Source organism: Salvelinus alpinus, chromosome 17, assembly GCF_045679555.1.
Source record: "Salvelinus alpinus chromosome 17, SLU_Salpinus.1, whole genome shotgun sequence".
Taxonomy (NCBI): Eukaryota; Metazoa; Chordata; class Actinopteri; order Salmoniformes; family Salmonidae; genus Salvelinus; species Salvelinus alpinus.
In genome coordinates this window covers 46521620-46546514 of record NC_092102.1, presented here as the reverse complement: position 1 = coordinate 46546514, position 24895 = coordinate 46521620, and the positions used below count along the sequence as shown (strand labels likewise).

Genomic DNA, 24895 nt, shown 5'->3' with positions numbered 1-24895 from the left:
ACTGACATGATCAGTCCAATCAAAGCTACTGTACATATAACGTGATTTGACGTCATTTCTGTGGCCAATGACCTTGAGCCGTCTTGGAAGAGCACTTGTAATATAAATCCATTGTAGGACCCAAAGGGCTGAAATTGTGGATGTCTACCATTACTAAAGGACTGAAGCTAGGCGATTGCGTAAGGTCCCCATGAGTGACAGAATACTGAGCCAATCACGGCGCAATGCTCCTATTTTCTGCTGGCCCGCCCCACCACCGCAGAAAGCACTGAGCTAGGCTGAAACACCTGCGCCTTACTAAAGAAAACAATCAAGAGACCATGGTTGTATGAGGCTTTATTAACTCAATTATATACATGTTTATTTTTTTATATTTTTTTTTACATTGTTTGCAAACTTATCTGTGACACATATTAATGCCCAAATAACATGCAAGCCCCCCCCAAAACATTCGTTGTTTTTTTTGCAAAAAATGTGGATCTCAAAACAGGTGGGGCAGAATGACGGGTCGCCACTGAATAGAGAGGATTACACATTCGGCTATAGCAACAACAAAAAAGCTTGATGGAAAATACTCAGTAGGGTCTCTACTAACCAAATATGTTCAGGCTTTTGAGGGGGACTCTCATACACATCCAGGAGCACTTCACACCCCTCTATTTAAATAGAGTTGAACATACCAGTATTTGTGTAAACTTTCAAAATAAATGCTGGTATATCTAGTTTTCCTAGATTGTTGCAATGCTGTGCAACACGTTTCACTGCACTAGAGTGCTTCAAAAATCGATTTTCCCAAAGTTTAGCATGTCTTTGCAGGGGGACTCTTATTTTGAGAGAAAAAAGTCCAGCATAATTTCCTGCTGCTAGCAGAACGGAGATGAGAAAACCTATTCAACTGTCAAGGCAATCAAAATCCTGTTTCCCATTCCGCAGCTTTCTTCATTAAATAACATATGGAATAACATAAAATGTAGCCAATTGCAAATAAAAACTAGATTAATTTTATTTATTGCTCTTTTCTGGACTGAATGAAATTACTGTCAAATTAGTTTATATTCTATCTCTTAGTTTATATCCTAGCCTGCAGATAGTGAGACCGTCAATAGACAGGTAAACTCCGACCACTAGCGGCTGTTCAGGCTATAGCATTCTACATACAGATCATTCATGTAAATAAATATTATCAGTACCAGAAGAAAATACATCTGGATTTTGTATTTAGTTAATTAAGATCGCATGGCATCAAACATTTTCACAATCAATATTCCTTCAGCCTATATTTCCCCATTTCAAAAATAATTTTCCATCTACGTCAGAGGTGTTAGAGATCTGGACAGCCTCGGGTGTTTGCTTGTGTGATATGTTAGTGTGGTAATTTAATCACAAAAATATTTACATCCCAAAACATCTAATCAAAATGTATAGATTGTGTCTGGTGTTATTCTCAGATTATTTGTAGGGAATCTAAAATGATCCACCATAGCCCATGGCCAACCCTAACCACAGCACATATAACACACCAATAAGATAATCCTCCTAACATATTGTATAAGCAAGGCCATTTTTAAAAGCTTATCGCGGCTCAGTAGTCACAGAATAGTTCCCCATCGAGGACCACTTTGGAAAGAAGTGTTTTAATAATACTGGTAATACAGTCGTCATAAGTCAATTGCCTCGGAGTTTGCAGTGCAGGGCCCAACTGGGATGCTCACACACATTCCACATGATTGTCTTGAGATTTACCTCCCCATTCATCACATGATTCCTGATGATTAGTCAATGCCATGCCAGCTTCATATATAGACCACTGTAGAGCAGCACCGGCAGGCAGTTTGGTGTAACCCTCCTCTGTAATGTGTTCTATTCTCAGATACTCCCCGGGCTTATGTAGGGCCACACCATGGATGTGGGAGAAGAGCAAAGGCAAGTCTCTAGTTAGTGTGTAGCGTGACACAAACCCTAGCTCGGCAGGGATGTCCTTCTCCTCAGAGTACTCAAATATGGCAGTCATGTACTTGGAGATGTCTCTCCCCTTGGCTTTGGCACGGCCAAGCTCTTCTCCCATCAGGGATACTACGGCTGCAGCAGAACTTCTGCTTTCCCCCGCATCTCTCTCCGTTGGCCGCCTCTGTAGTCCCCGGGAACAGACGACCAGAACAAAGTCACTCTCCTGGATCCTCCTGCAGTGCCATCCCATGGTCCCCTCCTCTGCCAAGCTTAGAGATTCCCACAGGTCCAGAAACACCTGGCGCAACAATGCAACAGACAACAAGAAATAATAATATAATAATAATAATACAAATAATATAAGATATTATAAATAACATTTACATTTGTCCATTTAAAATGCCATTTCAACCAATAATTTTGTATTTTCTATTTATTTAACACAGACCAGGGCAGGGGTGCATTCCATTCGGTTCAAAGATTGCTTTGTTTCATAACAATTTGAACTGAATTCCAGGTTTCCCCGCAAAACAATGTGTACCATTCTTCAACAGCCTTTGAGGAACGTTTGCTCCTGTTTGGTGGGTGTGGCAAGGGGTGGCTTGATCAATATGGATGTGACCATTTGAAATCACGTCCAACATGGCATACACAATCACTCTCTGGGCCACTATAATCACAACATTCTTCAACTGGTCGTTCAGTACAGTACCGCTTGTGTTGAATTAAACATTGCACACCGTTCTGTCGTACTGATATTCTCCTCCCTGTGTTACCTGTGTTGCCATGTGCTGCTGCAGGAAGACTGCTAGTTGCATTACCGCTCGGACATGGGCATGGCCGTCATCGCTGCTGTAGCAAATCAGTAGTCGAGGCGGAGTTAACCTGCTGGTCAGTGACACATGTTCCTCGTTCCCATTCTTGCCATGAGGTTGCTCGATTATTTCTGAAAACCACAACAAACAAAAAAATCTTGTATTACCATGTTCTTGTCTGAGGAAAACGTTTGTCTGTTTGACCTGCACACGCAAAGAAAGCATTGGTATCGTTAGTGAAATGTAAAAATGCCGACCTGGATTTATCTCCATCTTCCTCCTAATCTGCCTGGGATTCTTCCAGATGACAGCCAGTAATAACACCACTAACATGGCTGCCAGGGCAACGCCAACAGGGAGCAGCAGGATCAGGGATGGAGTGGCAGTGGGAGGTGGGTCTGACGGGAGCAAGATAGACTATATACACTGAACCAAAATATAAACGCAACGTGCAACAATTTCAAAGATTTTACTGAGTTACAATTCATAAGAAAATTAGTCAATGGAAGAAAAGTAATTAAGCCCTAATCCATGGATTTTACATGACTGGGAATACAGATATGTGTCTGTTGGTCACAGATACCTTTAAAAAAAAACGGTAGTGGCGTGGATCAGAAAACCAGTCAGTATCTGGTGTGACCAACATTTGCCTCATGCATCGCAACACATTTCCTTCACATAGAGTTGATCAGGCTGTTGATTGTGGCCTGTGGAATGTTGTCCCAATCTTCTTCAATGGGTGTGCAAAGTTGCTGGATATTGGCAGGAACTAGAACACGCTGTCGTACACATCGATCCAGAGCATCCCAAACATGCTCAAACGGTGACATGTCTGGTGAGTATGCAGGCCATGGAAGAACTGGGACATTTTCAGCTTCCAGGAATTGTGTACAGATCCTTGCGACATGGGGCTGTGCATTATCATGCTGAAACATGAGGTGATGGCGGTGGATGAATGTCACGACAATGGATTGCAGGATCTCGTTACGGTATCTCTGTGCATTCAAATTGCCATATATAAAATGCAATTGTGTTAGTTGCCTGGTACAGTTGAAACCGGGATTCATTCATGAAGAGCACACTTCTCCAACCTGCCCTGAAGAGGATGACAAGCACGCAGATGACCTTCCCTGAGACGGTTTCTGACAGTTTGTGCAGAAATTATTTGGTTGTGCAAACCTACAGTTTCATCAGCTGTCTAGGTAACTGGTCGCAGAAGAAAAGCCAGATGTGGAGGTGCTGGGCTGGCGTGGTTACATGTGATGTGCGGTTGTGAGGCTGGTTGGACGTACCGACAAAGTCTCTAAAACGACAATGGAGGCGACTTATGGTAGAGAAATTAACATTAAATTCTCTGGCAACAGCTCTGGTGGGCATTCCTGCAGTCAGCATGCCAATTGCACGGTCCCTCAAAACTTGAGACATCTGTGGCATTATGTTATGTGACAAAACTGCACATTTTAGAGTGGCATTTTATTGTCCCCAGCACAAGGTGCACCTGTGTAATGATCATGCTCTTTAATCAGCTTCTTGATATGGCACACCTGTCAGGTGGATGGATTATCTTGGGAAATGAGAAAAGCTCACTAACAGGGATGTAAACAAATTTGCGGCCAAAAAAATTATAGAAATAAGCTTTTCTCTGCGTATGGAACATTTCTGGGATCTTTTATTTCAGCTCATCAAACATGGGATCAACAGTTTACATACTGTGATTATATTTTTGTTCAGTATAAATAGCTGGATATGCTCTATACTGCTATACACACTACACTGTTTCTCATTTTCAGAAAGGGAGTTTTTTGACATTGCCCAATTTATTTTCAAAGCCTAGGGCAGAAGGAGAAGTGTTTTGTTTGTATAATATGACAAGGTGATTTATGGCCATACTTTATTATTCATTCTGCATATCATTTAGTTTTGTGCACACGTACTTAAAGAAGCAGGTGTATTAAGGGCATACCAATTGGTGTATGACAAGGAAATAAAATAAACCAATCAAAAAATCTCTCATACCTACGCTAAGTACACAGCAAAAAAAATATCTACAAGAATTTGTATAACTTGTATAAATGTTGGTCTTGATCGGAACATACCGTGCTTAATCTGCATCACTTGAACATTAAATGTTTTTCTTACAGCGTCTACCTCATCAACTGCGATCTGAGATTTAAAAAATAAAAATACATTTAAAAATAGGAGTGATTTATGGAAACATTGGCTGGAACTACAAGTTTTGTTTGTATAGAGTATGAGTTGTGTCACATTTGCAATGACTCACCTCACATGTGTAGTTGAACCCTACCATCAGACCCTGGAGATGATAACTGTAGTGAGTTCTGTTTCTTGTGGAATTCTAAAGAAAGTAACAATAGAAAGGTAGAAATCATTAAACACGGCAGACTAATAATGACAGTAAAATCCTTCTCCACGTAGACATGTAAAAGAGTCGATCACACGCTCTCACTCACAGGTGTAATGATGTATCTCTTCAGGCCACCTCCTCCCCGCCGCCCCTCTCCATAACATAATGAGAAGTAGCGATCGATTCCAAAATGTGTGGGAGCAAGGTTGAATGTCACAATAACGTCATCCTCTTCCTGCTGGACTTCTATATGTTTTGGGTACCAATCTATAACAGAAAACAGAAAAACATTTACAAACAACATGAACCAATGCGCAACAGAGAACGTTTCATAAGATTGTAAACATTTAAAACGCAGCAAAGTTTTATTTCTCACCTTTCTTGCAATGTTCAAGTCCGTTTTTCTCTGGGCATGCTGCAAAACAGCAAGGGAATTCACACATTATATACAATAGATTAGCTTTTTTTATTTTTTTTATGGTTGATTTATTTATTTATTATAGTTGATTGTAAATTTACAAAATAAAAAACATTTGTCATAGATGAAGCCAACAGTGTTAGTGAACAATGTTCTTGTGTTCCATTGATGTGGTACTGAATATTGAGAAGGACAATTTACTGCGTGTGGAGAACATTGTGCTGTGATAGAATTTATCCCACAACTCAGGAACTGGCAGGGCCATCACAGTGACAGCATACTGGGTCCCCAGGGTTAGACGGGAGAAGGTGTCTGACTGGTACACCTACAACACCCAATAAACATCATTAGACGTTGTGGGAATCCTGACAAGACAAAACCCTGCTTTACTGGTCCAATAACGTATATCATTCTTACTTTAAACAGTTTCACTTTACAGTAGCTTTCCTTTCACTACCTTTCAGTGAAAAATAGTATATAAAAGTTCTGTAAGAACCTGGTATTAATGTTGTACTGGGTTTTATCCACCTTGTCATAGATTTGTTTTCAAGAAAGATTCTGACCAATTTTGTGGGAAATGGTGTCATGTTAGCAAAGTGTCCTACCGTTTTGGCATGTGAGGCAGAGAGAGAAATATTGATTTGAAAAAGAAAAAGCTGACAGGCCATATGAGATCCTCCCAAGGCCTGAAGGGAGACCTGGAACCCTCTGAGGAAGGAGATCCCTGGAACAAACACAGGGACAAGGCCAGTAAAGAGTGAGTGAGTTAACATACACAGGAATGCATGGTAATACTATTCATTAACATGAATGTCATTTTTATGGCAATACACGATGACAGTCACCATTATTACTTTATATTTGATTGGTACCATCTAGGCCTGTACCTTATCATTCTATTAATTCATATTCCATTTGAGTGACATCACAACCACAATATAAATGACCACTACATTGGATCTACAGTAGACGATTGATTATTACAGGAAAATGTTTGTATCTTATGTTTGCCCTTACCAAACTGGCTGGGTTGCCAGGAGACAACGATAGTGTCATATTTAGTGTTCTCATCAGCTACGAACTCTACAGTCACATCGTGTGGAGCATGGACATAATGCTGGCACACATCAGAGCTCTGTCCACCCAGAAAGACCAAACATGGCCACGGAACACAACCTGGGGGAAATTGATGATGATAATAATAATAATAGCAATGATTAACATGGAACACAAAAGCAGTGTTTATTATACAGTGAGATATAGATATACACACACACAGTGCATTTGAATTCAGACCACTTGACTAACTCTACCTACATGTACATATTACCTCAATTACCTCGACTAACCGGTGCCCCCGCACATTGACTCTGTACCGGTATCCCCCGTATATAGTCTCCACATTGACTCTGTACCGGTATCCCCCGTATATAGCCTTGGTACTGTTATTTTACTGCTGCTCTTTAATTATTTGTTACTTTTATTTTTTAACTCAGCTATTTCTTTACTTAACACTTATTTTTCTTAAAACTGCATTGTTGGTTAAGGGCTTGTAAGTAAGCATTTCACTGTAAGGTCAATAGTCATTCACAACATTAACAATGTTTACACTGTATTTCTGATCAATTTGATGGTATTTTAATGCTTTTCTTTCAAAAACAAGGACATTTCTAAGTGACCCCAAACTTTTGAACGGTAGTGTTAGTATTCAGACCCTTTACTCTGTACTTTGTTGAAGCACCTTTGGCAGAGATTACAGCCTCGAGTCTTCTTGGGTGTGACGCTACAAGCTTGGCACACCTGTATTTGGGGAGTTTCTCACATTCTTCTCTGCAGATCCTCTCAAGCTCTGTCAGGTTGGATGGGGAGTGTTGCTGCATAGCTGTTTTCAGGTCTCTCCAGAGATGTTCGATTGGTTCCTTGAGTGGCTTGAGAGACCTGTCCCGAAGCCACTTCTGCATTGTCTTGGTTGTGTGCTTAGGGTCGTTGTCCTGGCATTCAGGCCAAAGAGTTCAATCTTGGATTCATCAGACCAGAGAATCTTGTTTCTCATTGTCTGAGAGTCCTTAGATGCCTTTTGGCAAACTCCAAGCGGGCTGTCATGTGCCTTTTACTGAGTAGTGGCTTCCATCTGGCCACTCTACCATAAAGGCCTGATTGGTGGAGTGCTGCAGAGATGGTTGTCCTTCTGGAAGGTTCTCCCATCTCCACAGAGGAACTCTGGAGCTCTGTCAGAGTGACCATCGAGTTCTTGGTCACCTCCCTGACCAAGGCCCTTCTCCCCCGATTGCTCAGTTTGGCTGGGCGGCTCTAGGAAGAGTCTTGGTGGTTCCAAACCTCTTCCATTTAATAATGATGGAGGCCACTGTGTTCTTGGGGACCTTCAATGCTGCAGAAATGTTTGGTACCCTTCCCCAGACCTGTGCCTCGACACAATCCTGTCTCGGAGCTCTACGAACAATTCCCGCGACCTCATGACTTGCTCTGACATGCACTGTCAACTGTGGGATCCTATACTGAGGTGTGTGTCTTTCCAAATCATGTCCAATCAATTGAATTTACCACAGATGGACTCCAATCAAGTTGTAGAAACATCTCAAGGATGATCAATGGAAACAGGATGCATCTGAGCTATATTTCGAGTCTCATAGCAAAGGGTCTGAATACTTGTATGTCAATAAGGTATTTCAGTTTTTAATACATTTGCAAACATTTCTAAAAACCTTTTTTCGCTTTGTCATTACAGGGTATTGTGTGTAGATTAACGATGAAAAACATTTATTTAATCAATTTTAAAATAAGACTAATGTAACAAAATGTGGAAAAAGAGAAGGGGTCTGAATACCTTCTGAATGTACTGTATACACTGAGTATACAAAACATTAATAACGCCTGCTCTTTCCATGACAGACTGATCAGGTGAATCCAACTGAAAGCTATGATCTCTTATTGATGTCACCTGTTAAATACACTTCAAATCAGTGTAGATGAAGGGGAGACAGGTTACAAAACTATTTTTAAACCTTGAAACAATTTAGACATGAATTTTGTGTGTGCCGCTCAGAGGATGAATGAGAAAGATACAAAAATATGAGTGCCTTTGTCACGTTCCTGACCTATTTCTGTTAGTTTGTTGTATGTGTTAGTTGGTCAGGACTTGAGTTTGGGTGGGCATTCTATGTTGTCTGTTTCTATGTTGGTTTAAGGGTTGCCTGGTATGGCTCTCAATTAGAGGCAGGTGTTTGGCGTTCCTCTAATTGAGAGTCATATTTAGGTAGGTTGTTTCACAGTGTTCGTGGTGGGTGGTTGTCTCCTGTGTCAGTGTTTGTCGCACCATACGGGACTGTTCGGTTTGTGTTGTACATCGTCATTTTATGTGTAGGCTATTTTCCCTGTTCGTGCGTTCTCGTGTTTAATGTAAGTTCGTCGTTCAGGTCTGTCTACTCCGTTTGTTGTTTTGTTAGTTTATAGTGAAGTTCGTGTTTTCGTCTTGTCTTTAATAAATATTATGTGTTCACAACCCGCTGCGCCTTGGTTCCCTCAATACTCCTCCTTTTCGGTTGAAGAGGAGGAGGACCACCGTTACAGAACCACCCACCAATCCAGAATCAAGCAGCGGTGTAAACGGAGTAAGGGACAGCGCAAGAAGGAGGAATGGACTTGGGACGATGTATTGGACGGTAAAGGTTGCTACACCTGGGAGGAGATCCTGGCTGGAAGGGATCGCCTCCCATGGGAACAGCTGGAGGCACTGAGGAGAGCAGAGGCAACCGGAGAAGGGAACCGGAGTTATGAGGGGACGCGTCTAGCACGGAAGCCCGAAAAGCCCGTGAGTACCACCCAAAAATTTCTTGGGGGGTGGCTAAGAGGTAGTGGGCCAAGGGCAGGTAGGAGACCTGCGCCCACTTACCAGGCTAACCGTGGAGAGCGGGAGTACGGGCAGACACCGTGTTACGCAGTAGAGCGCACGGTGTCTCCTGTACGTGTGCATAGCCCGGTGCGGGTTATTCCACCTCCCCGCACTGGTAGGGCTAGATTGGGCATTGAGCCAGGTGTCATGAGGCCGGCTCAACGCGTCTGGTCTCCAGTGCGTCTCCTCGGGCCGGCATACATGGCACCTGCCTTACGCATGGTTTCCCCGGTTCGCCTACATAGCCCGGTGCGGGTTATTCCACCTCCCCGCACTGGTCGGGCGACCGGGAGCATTCAACCAGGTAAGGTTGGGCAGGCTCAATGCTCAAGAGAGCCAGTACGCCTGCACGGTCCGGTATTTCCGGCGCTACCTTTTCGCCCCAGCCCAGTACCACCAGTGCCTACACTACGCACCAGGTTTCCAGTGCGTCTCCAGAGCCCTGTTCCTCCTCCACGCACTTTTCCTATGGTGCGTGTATCCAGTTCGGTGCCTCCAGTTCCGACAACACGCACTAAGCCTCCTGTGCGTCTCCAGAGCCCTGTACGCACTGTTCCTTCTCCCCGTACTCGTCCTGAGGTGCGTGCACTCAGCCCGGTGCCACCAGTGCCGGTACCACGCACCAGGCCTATAGTGCGCTTTGAGAGGTCAGTGTGCCCTGTCCCTGCTCCCCGCACTAGCCTGAAGGTGCGTGTCTCCAGTCCGGTGCCTCCAGTTCCGGCACCACGTACCAGGCCTACAGTGCGTCTCAGCCGGCCAGAGTCTGCCGTCTGCCCAACGGCGCCTGAACTGTCCGTCTGCCAAGCGCCGCATGAACTGCCCGTCGGTATTGAGCCTTCAAAGCCGCCCGTCTGCCATGAGCCTGCAAAGCCGCCCGTCTGCCATGAGCCTACAGAGCCTTCCGCCAGACAGGAGCCGCTAGAGCCTTCCGCCAGACAGGAGCCGCTAGAGCCTTCCGCCAGACAGGAGCAGCCAAAGCCTTCCGCCAGACTGGATCAGCCTGAGCCATCCGTCTCCGCAGCGCCATCTGAGCCATCCGTCTCCGCAGCGCCGTCTGAGCCATCCGTCTCCGCAGCGCCGTCTGAGCCATCCGTCTCCACAGCGCCGTCTGAGCCATCCGTCTCCCCAGCGCCATTTGAGCCATCCGTCTCCGCAGCGCCATCTGAGCCATCCGTCTCCCCAGCGCCGTCTGAGCCATCCGTCTCCCCAGCGCCGTCTGAGCCATCCGTCTGTCCCGAGCCATTAGAGCCGCCCGTCTGTCCCGAGCCGTCAGAGCCGATAGTCAGTCAGGAGCCGCTAGAGCCAGTCGTCAGTCAGGATCTGCCAGAGACGCCAACCAGACAGGATCTGCCAGAGCCGCCAACCAGACAGGATCTGCCAGAGCCGCCAACCAGACAGGATCTGCCAGAGCCGCCAACCAGACAGGATCTGCCAGAGCCGCCAACCAGACAGGATCTGCCAGAGCCGCCAACCAGACAGGATCTGCCAGAGCCGCCAACCAGACAGGATCTGCCAGAGCCGTCAGCCAGCCATGAGCGTCCAGAGCCGTCAGCCAGCCATGAGCGTCCAGAGCCGTCAGCCAGCCATGAGCGTCCAGAGCCGTCAGCCAGCCATGAGCGTCCAGAGCCGTCAGCGAGCCATGAGCGTCCAGAGCCGTCAGCGAGCCATGAGCGTCCAGAGCCGTCAGCGAGCCATGAGCGTCCAGAGCCGTCAGCCAGCCATGAGCGTCCAGAGCCGTCAGCCAGCCATGAGCGTCCAGAGCCGTCAGCCAGCCATGAGCGTCCAGAGTCGTCAGCCAGTCATGAGCTGTCCCTTAGCCCAGAGCGGCTATTTACCCAGAACTGCCCCTCAGTCCAGAGCTGTCTCTCTGTCCGGAGCTGCCTTTCAGTCCGGAGTTGCCCCTCTATCCTGAGCTACCTCTTTATCCTGAGCTACCTCTCTATCCTGAGCTATCCCTCTGTCCTGAGCTATTTCTCTGTCCTGAGCTACCTTGTCCCGGAGCTGTCCTGTATCTTGGTGTTGCCCCTTAAATTAGGTGGGGGAAATAAGAGGGTGGTCATGATAAGGGGTAAACGTAAGCTGGGATTGACTATGGTGGGGTGGGGACCTCGTCCAGAGCCTGAGCCACCACCGTGGTCAGATGCCCACCCGGACCCTCCCCTAGACTTTCTGCTGGTGCGCCCGGAGTTCGCACCTTAAGGGGGGGGTTATGTCACGTTCCTGACCTATTTCTGTTAGTTTGTTGTATGTGTTAGTTGGTCAGGACGTGAGTTTGGGTGGGCATTCTATGTTGTCTGTTTCTATGTTGGTTTAAGGGTTGCCTGGTATGGCTCTCAATTAGAGGCAGGTGTTTGGCGTTCCTCTAATTGAGAGTCATATTTAGGTAGGTTGTTTCACAGTGTTCGTGGTGGGTGGTTGTCTCCTGTGTCAGTGTTTGTCGCACCATACGGGACTGTTCGGTTTGTGTTGTACATCGTCATTTTATGTGTAGGCTATTTTCCCTGTTCGTGCGTTCTCGTGTTTAATGTAAGTTCGTCGTTCAGGTCTGTCTACTCCGTTTGTTGTTTTGTTAGTTTATAGTGAAGTTCGTGTTTTCGTCTTGTCTTTAATAAATATTATGTGTTCACAACCCGCTGCGCCTTGGTTCCCTCAATACTCCTCCTTTTCGGTTGAAGAGGAGGAGGACCACCGTTACAGCCTTTCAAAAGGGGTATGGTAGTAGGTGCCAGACACAACGGTTTGTGTCAAGAACTGTAATGCTACTGAGTTTTTCACGCTCAACCGTTTCCTGTGTGTGTCAAGAATTGTCCACCACCCAAAGGACATCCAGCCAACTTGACACAACTGTGGGGGCATGATATGTATGCCTCTAACTTTCTCACTCATCATTATTATTATTCACAGTTCATTCATGTTTATCTGAAATCATGGTAGCATCTACATTAACGATTACAGCTGTGAGTCTTTTTGGGTAAGTCTCTAAGAGCTTTGCACACCTGGTTTGTCCAATATTTGTCCAATCTTTTGTAAACTTATTCAAGCGCTGTCAAGTTGTTGATAATTGCTAGACAGCCATTTTCAAGTCTTGCCATAGATTTTCAAGACGATTTAAGTCAAAACTGTAACTAGGCCACTCAGGAACATTCCATGTCATCTTGGAAAGCAACAAAGGTCAAATCAGTGTAGATTTGACCTTGTGTTTTAGGTTATTGTCCTGCTGAAAGGTGAATTTGTCTCTCATTGACTGTTGGAAAGCAGACTGAATCAGGTTTTCCTCTAGGATTTTGTCTGTGCTTATAGCTGTATTCTGGTTCTTTTTAATTCTCTAAAACTCCCTAGTCCTTGCCGATGGCCAGTGTAACATAACATGATGCAGCCACCACCCTGTTTGAAAATATCAGGAGAGGTATTCATTGATGTGTTGTATTTGCGGCATTATTGCATTATTACTTAAGTGCCTTTTTGCAAACAGGATGCATGTTTTTTTATTCTGAACAGGCTTCTTTATTTTCACTCTGTCATTTAGGTTAGTATTGAAGAGTAACTACAATGTTGTTGATACATCCTAAGTTCTCATATCACAAGCATTAAACTATGTAACGTGTTTAAAATCACCATTGACTCAATGGTGATATCCCTGAGCAGTTTCCTTCCTCTCTGGCAACTGAGTGAGGAAGGACGCCTATATCTTTGTAGTGACTGGATGTATCGATACACCATCACCAAAGCCTAATTTATAACTTCACCATGATAAAAGAGATATTAAGCATCTGCTTTTTAAAAATGTTTACCCATCTACCAATCAGTGCCCTTCTTTGAGAGGCATTGGAAAACCTCCCCGGTCTTTGTGGTTGAATCTGTGCTTGATATTCACTACTCGATTGCGGGACCTTACAGGTAAATGTGTGTGTGTGGGGTACAAAGATGGGGTAGTGATTCAAAATTAATGTTTACCACTATTATTGAACACGGAATGAGTCTATGCAACATATTATTAAGCGATTTGAACACATTTTTACTCTTGAACTTATTTAGGCTTGCCACAACAAAAGGTTTGAATATTTGACTCAAGCTTTTATTAATTTCTCAAAAATGTTCCACCTTGACATTATGGGGTATTGTGTGTAGATCAGTGACACAAAATCTCAATTTAATCTATTTTAAATTCAGGCTGTAACAACAACAACATGTGGAAAGAAGGTGTGAATAATTTCTGTAGGATGAGAACCTGTTTAGTCAGTCCAGTCTGAAACACACTTACTTCCAAATGCCTCGACAGAGGGAATGCCTAGGGTTCTTCCAACATCTTCTCTGCTGATTCTGCAGTATTCACATCCTGCACCCCCCTAAGATGGTGCGTGAGAGGACAGGGTATGCATAAAGGACTTGTATGTGACACAGTGAATAGGTAAACACAGTGGTGGAGGAGAGGAGGAGCCCAAGGTTCTCATCCTTTCCTTTTGGCTGTGTACTCAGGAGTCATTGCTAGTCTAAGAGACAACACACAGCTGGAGAAAATGAGAGAAAACAGAAACAGCCAGAGAGCCCAGGCTCTCACTTGTCAGGTGGGTAGTATACTAGGTAGATTAATTAAAGGCCTCCCATCTTGCCTACTACCTTTGCATGCATGGCTGTAAATCACTTTGGATAAAAGCATCTGCTTGTTAATGGCATATATCACTTCCTAAGTCAGATGGGAGATATGTACATACTGTACTAGGGCAAAACTTCACACGGTCAATCACTGTGCTACTTTAAATCTACTCTACAGTGACTATGTACTGGGATTAATAATTTTGTACTTCTGTAATCCACTTAAAGATGTTGTCCTTAATTTAGCCCATTTTTTTTATCCTGCATGTCACAGGCCTTCGCTGGTCAGTTACCTTTGTAATATTTTAGATTATTTACTTTTTTTTTTACCAGAAAATGTATATTATGCATGTAGTAAACAGGACATATCAGGTTTGTCAAGAACTCTTGACAACACGATTTGTAAAATAAGTGTATAGCGGCAGAAAACAAAGCATTTTACCTTTCAGTATTCCTCATCTGAGGTGCAGGAAATTTTGCAGCTGGCAGATTATTTCCTCAAATCAAATCAACTTTGTTGGTACAAGTCAGTCTACTGGTTAGAGCGTTGGGCCAGTAACTGAAAGGTGACAAGCTAAAAATCTGTCGTTCTGCCCCTGAGCAAGGCAGTTAACCCACTGTTCCCCGAAAATGTGGATGTCGATTATGACAGCCCCCCTCACCTCTCTGATTCAGAGAGGTTGGGTTAAATGCGGAGGACACATTTCAGTTGAATACATTCATCTGTACAACTGACTAGGTATCCCCCTTTCCTAATAACCCAGTCTGATTCCTACCCTTCGGTGTTCAACAATAGCAGTGAAAATTAGCCAAACATTTTGTGAACGATATAGAAAGTCAGGTAGTGGCAGAGGCTTAATTACTATGTGTGGAGGCTCACCTGCAGGACACATTCCAGACTGCAGTCCTGTGGTGAGATGGCTGTTAGGTCCTCCTGGGCCCAGAGGTACTGACTCAGAGTCAGGACCTGGAGCAAAACGAGCTTGGATCTCTGCATGCTGCTAAAGCACACATAGCAGTGCCCAAAAGCAAAGCACTTGGACTCAAACATCTCCCAATCGGACTGTATATCCGTTTTCTGTGACACAATAGGCGTTGTCTGGTCCTTGTATGTACAGCATGAAGAACGCTATGAAGTTTCGACACATCAGGGTGAGTGCGTGAGAGAGAGAGTGAAAGAGACAAGGGTGTGGTATCTTGAAGCTAAAGGGCAAAGAAAACACAGGCAGCTCAACCTACAACTTTGAACTGTTTTGTTTTTAAATTATCTCCAAGAGCCAACCAAACCATATTCTCATTCATGACACTTAAAAACAACAGACAAGGACAAATTAAAATCATTTTTTTTAATAATATAAAAAAATCAAGTTGATATAATCTAATTTATATCAACACAGTGGACAGCATCCAACTGTAGGTTTATTTGTATTTAAAAAAAAATAATAGGATCACATATTTTCATAGGAATTGAAATGGGAATATTTCTTCAACAGAACTGTTATGTTATTGGTAAAGAGATCACTATGGTTTCATGATTTAGGCAACAACACTTTGGGGAATTTAAATAAAAAGGTAGAGGAGTAACAATGAAGAGTAACCTAATGTTTTAAAGTTAATGAAATGTATTAATCTGAAAGGAGAATGCATCTGACAATACATTAATAGTAAAACATGAAAATAAAATCTGGGTCCAGAATGATCCTGAAGGCAATATTTTCACCGGATCTGAAAAACAAGAAATTACTGCACGCTTTACAATCAACCTCCCAACTTCATATCCATTTTTTTTTTTTTACCTAATAACACAATTTTCACTACAATGATTAAATTATTAATAGGCCTATTTTCAAGTTGCCTCAGATAGTTCATAAAACATGTCAGAAATGGCTAACAACTGAAAGTGAACAGGCCCATGCATGCAGCACTTTAAAAACGGACACCCATTCGTCGTCATGTGGAGCATACCTATGAAACAATCCTGATGTCGTGGTTTGAAGACGGCTATAAATCATGAGCCACCAGGCATGATAATAATCTATCTAGCAATTGATGCAACATTCTTTTTAATCATTCATTTGGGCGTGTGAGAAAACGAGAGACAAAACAGAAACAGCCAGAGAGCCGTAAATAACCTACTATAACAATCACATACAGTGCTGTGAAAAAGTATTTGCCCCCTTCCTGATTTCTTTGCACATTTGTCACACTTAAATGTTTCAGATCATCAAACACATTTTTATATTACACCAAGATAACTGCATTTTGTGTTTACTTGGGTTAAGTGATCATTTTAATTATTAAGGGAAAAAAGCTATCCGAACCTTCATGGCCCTATGTGACAAAGTAATTGCCCCCCCTTGTTAAATCATGAATTTACTGTGGTTAATCACATTTTTTTGGGAAAGCTGAGTTCAATTTCACCAGCCACACTCAGGCCTGATTACTGCCAGACCTGTTGAATCAAGAAATCACTTAAATAGAACCTGTCTGACAAAGTGAAGTAGGCCAAAAGATCTCAAAAAGCAAGACATCATGCCGCGATCCAAGGAAATTCAGGAACCGATGAGAAACAAAGTAATTGACATCTATCAGTCTGGAAAGGGCTACAAAGCCATTTCTAAAGCTTTGGGACTCTAGCGAACCACTGTGAGAGCCATTATTCACAAATGGAGAACATTTGGAACAGTGGTGAACTTTCCCAGGAGTGGCCGGCCTACCAAAATTACCCCAAGAGCGCAGCGACGACTCATCCAAGAGGTCACAAAAGAACCCACAACAACATCTAAAGAACTGCAGGCCTCACTTGCCTCAGTTAAGGTCAGTGTTCATGACTCAACCAGAAGAAAGAGACTGGGCAAAAATGGCATCCATGGCAGAGTTCCAAGGCGAAAACCACTGCTGACCAAAAAGAACATAAAGGCTCGTCTCACTTTTGGCAAAACAAAACATCTTGATGATCCCCAAGACTTTTGGGAAAATATTCTGTGGACTGACGAGACAAAAGTTGAACTTCTTGGAAGGTGTGGTCCTGTTACATCTGGCGTAAAAGTAACACAGCATTTCAGAAAAAGAACATCATACCAACAGTCCAATATGGTGGTGGTAGTGATGGTGGTGGTAGTGTGATGGTCTGGGGCTGCTTTGCCGCTTCAGGACCTGGACGACTTGCTGTGACTGATGGAACCATGAATTCTGCTCTCTACCAAAAGATCCTGAAGGAGAATGTCCGGCCATCAGTTCGTGACCTCAAGCTGAAGCACACTTGGGTTCTGCAGCAGGACAATGGTCCAAAACACACCAGCAAGTCCACCTCTGAATGGCTTAAAAAAAAAAATGAAGGTTTTGGAGTGGCCTAGTCAAAGTCCGGACTTGAATCCGATTGAGATGCTGTGGCGTGACCTTAAAGGCGGTTCATGCTCGAAAACCCTCCAATGTGGCTGAATTAAAACAATTCTGCAATGAAGAGTGGGCCAAAAGTCTTCCACAGCGATGTGAAAGACTCATTGCCAGTTATCGCAAACGCTTGATTGCAGTTGTTGCTGCTGAGGGTTGCACAACCAGTTATTAGGTTTAGAGGGCAATTACTTTTTCACATAGGGCCATGAAGGTTCGGATAGCTTTTTTCCCTTAATAAATAAAATCATCACTTAAACTGCATTTTGTGTTTACTTGGGTTATCTTTGTGTAATATTTAAATTTGTTTGATGATCTGAAACATTTAAGTGTGACAAATGTGCAAAAAAATAAGAAATCAGGAAGGAGCAAATACTTTTTCACAGCACTGTAGCTTGATAAAACTAAGAAAGCAATCATAATATTCCTACGTAGATATTGCCAGTGTTTTAAGGTTAGAGACATACTACTCACGGTGTATTTGTCCCATTTCTTCTCCGGGGTCGTAGGTCTCCCAGCGACTAGCAGGGAAGATGTGCTTGTTCTTCTCATACCAGCTCCTCAGCACCACTTTACCTGTGTGAGACTACGACATACCAAGGAGGCTCACCAGTGTTAAAGCTGCACCGACAAATACATTTGATTCGAAAAGGTAACAAAAACGCATTTGAATAGTATATTAATTGTGATTAAACAAATACAGATCTCCTGACCTCGTCTTTTTCAACGGTGGCGTCATTCACCAGCCGAATGTTATTGTGGACATCGAAGCTGAAGAGTGGACCTACGGTAGAATAAAGTTGAACTTACATATTTCAATATACCGCACATTTTAGTTTGTTTTTGCCTCAAGCTTTCATCACAATGAAGTCATAGAAACTGTGGTGCTAAAAGAAAAACAGAGCGATAATTAACTGCGACGTAAGAGAACACACAGAGCGATAATTAACTGCGACGTAAGAGAACACACAGAGCGATAATTAACTGCGACGTAAGAGAACACACAGAGCGATAATTAACTGCGACGTAAGAGAACACACAGAGCGATAATTAACTGCGACGTAAGAGAACACACAGAGCGATAATTAACTGCGACGTAAGAGAAAACAGAGTGATAATTAACTTCCGACGTAAGAGAAAACAGAGCGATAATTAACTGCGACGTACAAGAAAACAGAGAGATAATTTTTCAATTTAAGATCAGGGAGATCTGTAAATCTATCAAGGAATAACCAGTCCAGCAGCACTCACATGTGGGATGATCAAATCCTCTTTGATGTACAGTTGAAGTCGGAAGTTTACATACACTTAGGTTTAAGTCATTAAAGCTCGTTTTTCAACCACTCCACAAATGTCTTGTAAACAAACTATAGTTTTGGCAAGTCGGTGCATGACACAAGTAATTTTTCCAACAATTGTTTACAGACAGATTATTTCACTTATAATTCACTGTATCACAATTCCCGTGGGTCAGAAGTTTACATACACTAAGTTGACTGTGCCTTTAAACAGCTTGGAAAATTCCAGAAAATTAGGTCATGGCTTTAGAAGCTTCTGATAGACTAATTGACATTTGAGTCAATTGGAGGTGTACCTGTGGATGTATTTCAAGGCCTACCTTCAAACTTAGTGCCTCTTTGCTTGACATCTTGGGAAAATCAAAAGAAATCAGCCAAGACCTCAGAAAAAGAATTGTAGACCTCCACAAGTCTGGTTCATCCTTGGGAGCAATTTCCAAATGCCTGAAGGTACCACGTTCATCTGTACAGACAATAATACGCAAGTATAAACACAAGTGCAAATCAATCTCAGAACAACCGCAAAGGACCTTGTGAAGATGCTGGAGGAAACAGGTCAAAAGTATCTATATCCACAGTAAAACAAGTCCTATATCGACATAACCTGAAAGGCCGCTCAGCAAGGAAGTGGCTTCCACTGCTCCAAAACCGCCATAAAAAAGACAGAATACGGTTTGCAACTGCACATGGGGACAAAGATCATACTTTTTGGAGAAATGTCCTCTGGTCTGAAGAAACTAAAATAGAACTGTTTGGCCATAACGACCATTGTTATGTTTGGAGGGAAAAGGGGGATGGTTGCAAGCCGAAGAACAGCATCCCAACCGCGAAGCACGGGGGTGGCAGCATCATGTTGTGGGGGTGTTCAAGACATCAAAGTTAAAGCTTGGTTGCAAATGGGTCTTCCAAATGGACAATGACCCAAAGCATACTTCCAAAATTGTGGCAAAATGGCTTAAGGACAAAAAAGTCAAGGTACTGGAAATGCCATCACAAAGCCCTGACTTCAATCACATAGAACATTTGTGGGCAGAACTGAAAAAGTGTGTGTGAGCAAGGATGCCTACAAACCTGACTCAGTTACACCAGCTCTGTCAGGAGGAATGGGCCAAGATTCACCCAACTTATTGTGGGAAGCTTGTGGAAGGCTACACAAAATGCTTGAACCAAGTTAAACACCTTAAAGGCAATGCTACCAAATACTAATTGAGTGCATGTAAACTTCTGACCCACTGGGAATGTGATGAAAGAAATAAAAGCTGAAATAGATCACTTTACTATTATTCTGACATTTCACATGATTAAAATAAAGTGGTGATCCTAACTGACCTAAAACAGGGAATTTTTACTAGGATTAAATGTCAGGAATTATGAAAAACTGAGTTTAAATGTATTTGGCTAAGGTGTATGTAAACTTCCGACTTCAACTATACATACATTTTTTCTGTTTAGAAAATTTGACTAAGGGTAATCTAAAAAAAACACACTCCACTCTGTTACAGATTCTAGTTTTTTTTTGAGGGGGGGGGGGGGGGGGGTTGTATGGACATCAAATGTTTCATTGATGAGAAAATTAGTAGAATGTCGGACAAAATCCATCTCCTCCCACTGCCGGCCACTGGGCTTACTCTCACCACCATATGTGGTAATGAGTGGAAACGCCAACCGGATGCTTCACATTTACACATCCTATGAAATATCGGGCTCATTGTGGCACCAACCTTCCACAGAGTTGCATTATTTCCCAGAAAACAGAGTTGATTATCCTGCTTACACCGCAGAGTGTGGAGCTGCTTACACCGCAGCTTTAACACATTTCTCGCTAGAAATGAACGATCAACGCTTGAATAGAAACCTAGTTCACACTCCCGACACTCCCACTCACACTCCCGAAGTCAACACAGTCGCTACAGTCCCATTAGATTTCTTTGTAGCCTCGTTTGAATGTTGCGGTTGCGCACATTTGTACGGAATGGGGTGAGTTTACGTTACTGCTTTGTACTAAGCCATGAGGATATCTTTGAATCAGAAAAAAAGTAGCTAAATGCCACAGACAAATTGTCTTTCCAACATCCAAACACCGTTTTATAACGTCCCACAGTGAAATGCAATTGTAGATGCCGAGATATCCTCGCATCATAACGCCACCAAAATCTGTCTCGGTGAAGTGCATTCTGGGTAGTGTGCGATCCTGTAAAAAAAATAAAAACACTTCCGACGGTGTTTCAAAATAAAAGTACAGCAGCAGCTGCTTGCATCTACTAGTGATGGGCATTCGGACTCTTTTTAGTGAGCCGGCTCAATCGGCTCCGTTCACGTAAAAGAGCCGGCTCGTTTGGCTCTCAAACGGATCAGATTGACGCGCTCTCCCCACTATATATTGTTTTTGCAGTGAGGATTCATCCTCTTTGGATCATTATTTTCTAAATTATCTACAGAAAAACGTTGATTTGAGCTCAAAAAGCAGTAGTAGCAGTATGCAAATCAGGGAACCAAATGAACGGCTCTTTCACTGATGCGGTTCGGTTCCCAACGTTCACCAAAGAGATCCGTTAAAAAAGAGCCGTTTGTTCGCGAACGACCCATCACTAGCATCTACTGCGCTGACTCTGTTGATGGTGACAACAAAGCTGTTTTGACATGATGCTCACTGTACCTGGCGCCGGAATTATCATATTATTTGCTTGGCTCTCTCCAAGTTACGCTCTCTATTTTCACATTGGGGAGACGGAGAAAAAATGCTTTATAGAGGAAATTCCAGATGAAACTATGGTTATTGGTAAGTTAGCTAGCTATGGTTTTAGCGTTATCTATAGCTGGTTAACGTTAGCTAGTTAGCTAGCTGCTTCTGGCTCATAGGCTATTTTTATTCAGTCAGTTAGTAAATGCATGTCTTTAATTTCCGGATGGATGAAAAATATCTATCACATGGGTCTTAATAAATAAAAATCGTTTTCGAACTAGCTACAAAAGATGAGAAGATGATTTAATATGTGGTGAGCCAGTGCAGTGTATTGTTTTTTGAGATGGAGTATGCCATCTATTGAGGATATGAGGAATAGCTTTCATAAAATTGTTTTTTTGGTCAAATGTCATCTCTCTATTTCTAGGGAAATACAGGACCCAGCTGTGGGACAAGCAGACCGGATCGTTCCTCCCAGCCACCCCTGGCCTTGGAATGCATGTGGAGATCAAGGATCCAGATACTAAGGTCAGTCCATCAATGAGAAAAGAGATGTAATGTAATGTAATCTCGGTTAACCCAGAACAATTTTGCCTAATTTACGTTGTCAGTCCATGAGAGATTAGAAATAAAGTTACCACACTCTCAAATGTGTACAGTCACTACAGTTTGTATATTCAGAAAACTTGAATGACCTCAATGAGGGCAATTAATTTTGCATCACACAATACATATACACAAGACAACAATCTAAATATCATATCTTCATGCACACAATGCCTCCACGTGTGTTTCATCGTCTCTATTTCTCTCCAAACCCTTCTTATTCTAGATCATCCTGTCTCGTCAGTATGGGTCAGATGGACGGTTCACCTTCACATCCCATACACCAGGCGAGCACCAGATCTGCCTGCTCTCCAACTCCACCAAGATGGCCCTGTTTGCTGGTGGCAAACTGGTATGAGTGGGATGTGTTGCTCATACAGAATGGGTTGTTCAGAAAAATGTTCTGCTCACAACAAAAACAAAAATAAACTTTCATAAAGCAGTAAATACACTGAGAATACAAAACATTAAGAATACCTTCCTAATATTGAGTTGCACCCCCCCCCCCCCCCTCTCCATTTTGCCCTCAGAACAGCTTCAATTCGTTGGGGCATGGACTCTACAAGGTGTCGAAAGCGTTCCACAGGGATGCTGGCCCACGTTGACTCCAATGCTTCCCACAGTTGTGTCAAGTTGGCAGGATGTCGTTTAGGTGGTGGACCATTCTTGATACACACGGGGAAACTGTTGAGCGTGAAAAACCCAGCAGCGTTGCCATTCTTGACACAAACCGGTGCGCCTGGCACCGACTACCATAACCTGTTCGAAGGCACTTACATCTTTTTTTCTTGCCCATTCACCCTGTTAACGACACACATACACAAGTCTGGCATTATAACCTTGTGTTCTATCTTACAGAGAGTCCACCTGGATATTCAGGTTGGTGAGCATACCAACAACTACCCTGAAATCGCAGCAAAAGACAAGCTCACAGAGCTGCAATTAAGAGCTCGACAATTACTGGACCAAGCAGAACAGATTCAGAAAGAGCAGAACTATCAGCGGGTAAGTTGAAAGATAAAGTCTACATTTTGAGTTAAATAACTAAGCTACAACATATGTGATAATAAAATCTTGAAATGTTTTTAAAACATGCCATACAAATCCGTGTTGTGGAATGTCTGTGTCTTTTCACAGTATCGTGAGGATTTCCCCTCGTCTTTCAATGTTCTAGTGACTGTCTGTGTATCTCTTTTAACAGTATCGTGAGGATTTCCCCTTGTCTTTCAATGTTCTAGTGACTGTCTGTGTATCTCTTTTAACAGTATCGTGAGGAGCGGTTCCGCATGACAAGTGAGAGCACCAACCAGCGTGTGCTTTGGTGGTCGATAGCTCAGACGCTTATCCTCATCGTCACTGGCATCTGGCAGATGAAGCACCTCAAGAGCTTCTTTGAGGCCAAGAAGTTGGTGTAATGCTCACAGGCCATCACTGATTGAGTTCAAGACAGGCATCACAACCATACAGAGCTGACTGGCAGAGAGACATGGTGTCGATGTGATTTAGTAGAGATGCTTAAAAAGGGCAATTCCGCCACTTTCAACCTCAGTGTACGCATGTGAAACCAGCTCATTTAAGGTACTAAAAAAAGTGATTTTCCAAACCTGCAATGAGTTTCTTGCTCCCCATGTCACCACCACAAATCTGTTTTAAATCAGTTTCTAAAATGTTTTAACTTTTGATGTCATCGGGTAGAACTTTACTTCGTTTTTTTGATATAAACATAAATGTGCCATTTCACATATGTTAAGACTGGTATTAGGCTGGAGATAACGAATGAGGTTGAGAAGTGGTGGAGTTGCCCTTTAAAATGGGCAATCTGCAGCTGAGGGATAGGGTTGGAGAAATTTAACCACACAAATTGTTAGTCACAGCTATAAATTCAAGGACTGACCAACTATGAGATCAAAATTGTGTGTTTACATTTACTTTGTTTATAAACATTGGCGTAAAACAAGCTTATATTTTAGGTTCTGATGGGGTACAACAGTTGAACGAAGCTCATGAGGCATTTAAGTTATTCTTCCAGAATCAATGGGTACATATTAATTTCTAAGTCTAAAAATGTATGTAACAACCGCAGATTGCCCCTTTTAAACCCGGGAAGCAAATGAATTGAGGAGAACCAGTGTGTTTTTTATTGTCCATTATTATGATAAGTAAGCAGCACCTGTGTCCATTTTGTTGTATTAGGTCTACTGCTGTGTAGTTGTTGTATACACTTTGTTGGACTGTACATATAAGCAGTGGCAAAAGTCAAATTTCATTTTGTGTCACTTTGGACTAAGCAGTCAAAAGTATTTTGTAGATCTTGGTCTTTCTGAAAACTGTATACGTTTGGTTTAAACACTTGTATTTGGACTATATTGTGATTTAGTCAACTAACATGATTGTAACATAGCTAATAATAGGGATATCTTAATGACTGACCTGTTCACGCCCAAACACCAGTTCACAAGTAGAATGGCATCCACATCCTTACCTTCTGTTGAAGAGCAGTATCATTCCAGAAAACATGGCATTATTTATATTTCTAGAGGTCCAAACAGCCCTGTTTTTTAAAGACCAACTAATCATTAAATCAGGTGCAGATTAAATTTGAATGCCCATGATAAAATACCCTTGAGTTATTCAAAACTGAACAAGGGTTTAGGTTACAATCTAGATATCAGTAAGATGCGAATACAATATTTAATGACAATACTGTAGTGTTATGACAAGGAAGAAAGTCACAAGGTTTTCACTTTTGGTTGGCTGTCATTTCAATGTACTCAATAAAAATGGAAAAAGTATTTGATTCCCATCTGTGGTTCTTTGTTTATGTAACATTCATTTACATTTCCTGAATAGGATTTTTTTTATAACAC

At 42.7% G+C, this 24895-nt stretch overlaps 2 protein-coding genes across 4 annotated transcripts; one reads left to right on the top strand and one right to left on the bottom strand.

The window, feature by feature from the left end:
• Window positions 1-323: 323 nt before the first annotated feature.
• On the bottom strand, window positions 324-20889 carry LOC139543051 (interleukin-17 receptor D). 3 transcript variants are annotated; one of them, XM_071349174.1, is made up of 15 exons: window positions 20461-20889; window positions 18155-18225; window positions 17916-18027; window positions 14929-15773; window positions 13717-13801; window positions 6563-6721; window positions 6151-6269; window positions 5747-5870; window positions 5504-5542; window positions 5234-5394; window positions 5044-5118; window positions 4859-4925; window positions 3020-3160; window positions 2724-2893; window positions 324-2245 (listed from the first exon to the last, which is right to left on the bottom strand). In XM_071349174.1, exons 4-15 carry the CDS (start codon window positions 15097-15099, stop codon window positions 1709-1711), a joined length of 1848 nt encoding a protein of 615 aa, XP_071205275.1. In that variant the 5' UTR covers window positions 15100-15773; window positions 17916-18027; window positions 18155-18225; window positions 20461-20889; the 3' UTR covers window positions 324-1708. The 3 variants fall into 3 exon arrangements, with proteins under 3 accessions (XP_071205275.1, XP_071205274.1, XP_071205273.1); XM_071349173.1 differs by having other exon boundaries at window positions 17916-18225; XM_071349172.1 differs by having other exon boundaries at window positions 17916-20889.
• On the top strand, window positions 20878-24820 carry LOC139543053 (transmembrane emp24 domain-containing protein 4-like). Its single transcript, XM_071349177.1, has 5 exons — window positions 20878-21518; window positions 21850-21950; window positions 22255-22380; window positions 22887-23033; window positions 23294-24820. The coding sequence occupies exons 1-5, from the start codon at window positions 21380-21382 to the stop codon at window positions 23441-23443; spliced, it is 663 nt and encodes a 220-aa protein (XP_071205278.1). The 5' UTR covers window positions 20878-21379; the 3' UTR covers window positions 23444-24820.
• Window positions 24821-24895: the final 75 nt, after the last annotated feature.

Bases quoted from the DNA above. Each gene is read 5' to 3' on its own strand.
- LOC139543051 (XM_071349172.1), bottom strand. From the start codon at position 15,099: ATGTTTGAGTCCAAGTGCTTTGCTTTTGGGCACTGCTATGTGTGCTTT. The intron at 5,395-5,503 runs GTGAGAAATAAA...TTTCTGTTATAG, and splicing joins ACTTGAACATTGCAAGAAAG to ATTGGTACCCAAAACATATA. The intron at 3,161-4,858 runs GTATGTTCCGAT...TGCTCCCGTCAG, and splicing joins AGTGATGCAGATTAAGCACG to ACCCACCTCCCACTGCCACT.
- LOC139543053 (XM_071349177.1), top strand. From the start codon at position 21,380: ATGATGCTCACTGTACCTGGCGCCGGAATTATCATATTATTTGCTTGG. The intron at 21,519-21,849 runs GTAAGTTAGCTA...CTCTATTTCTAG, and splicing joins AGATGAAACTATGGTTATTG to GGAAATACAGGACCCAGCTG. The intron at 23,034-23,293 runs GTAAGTTGAAAG...CTCTTTTAACAG, and splicing joins AAGAGCAGAACTATCAGCGG to TATCGTGAGGAGCGGTTCCG.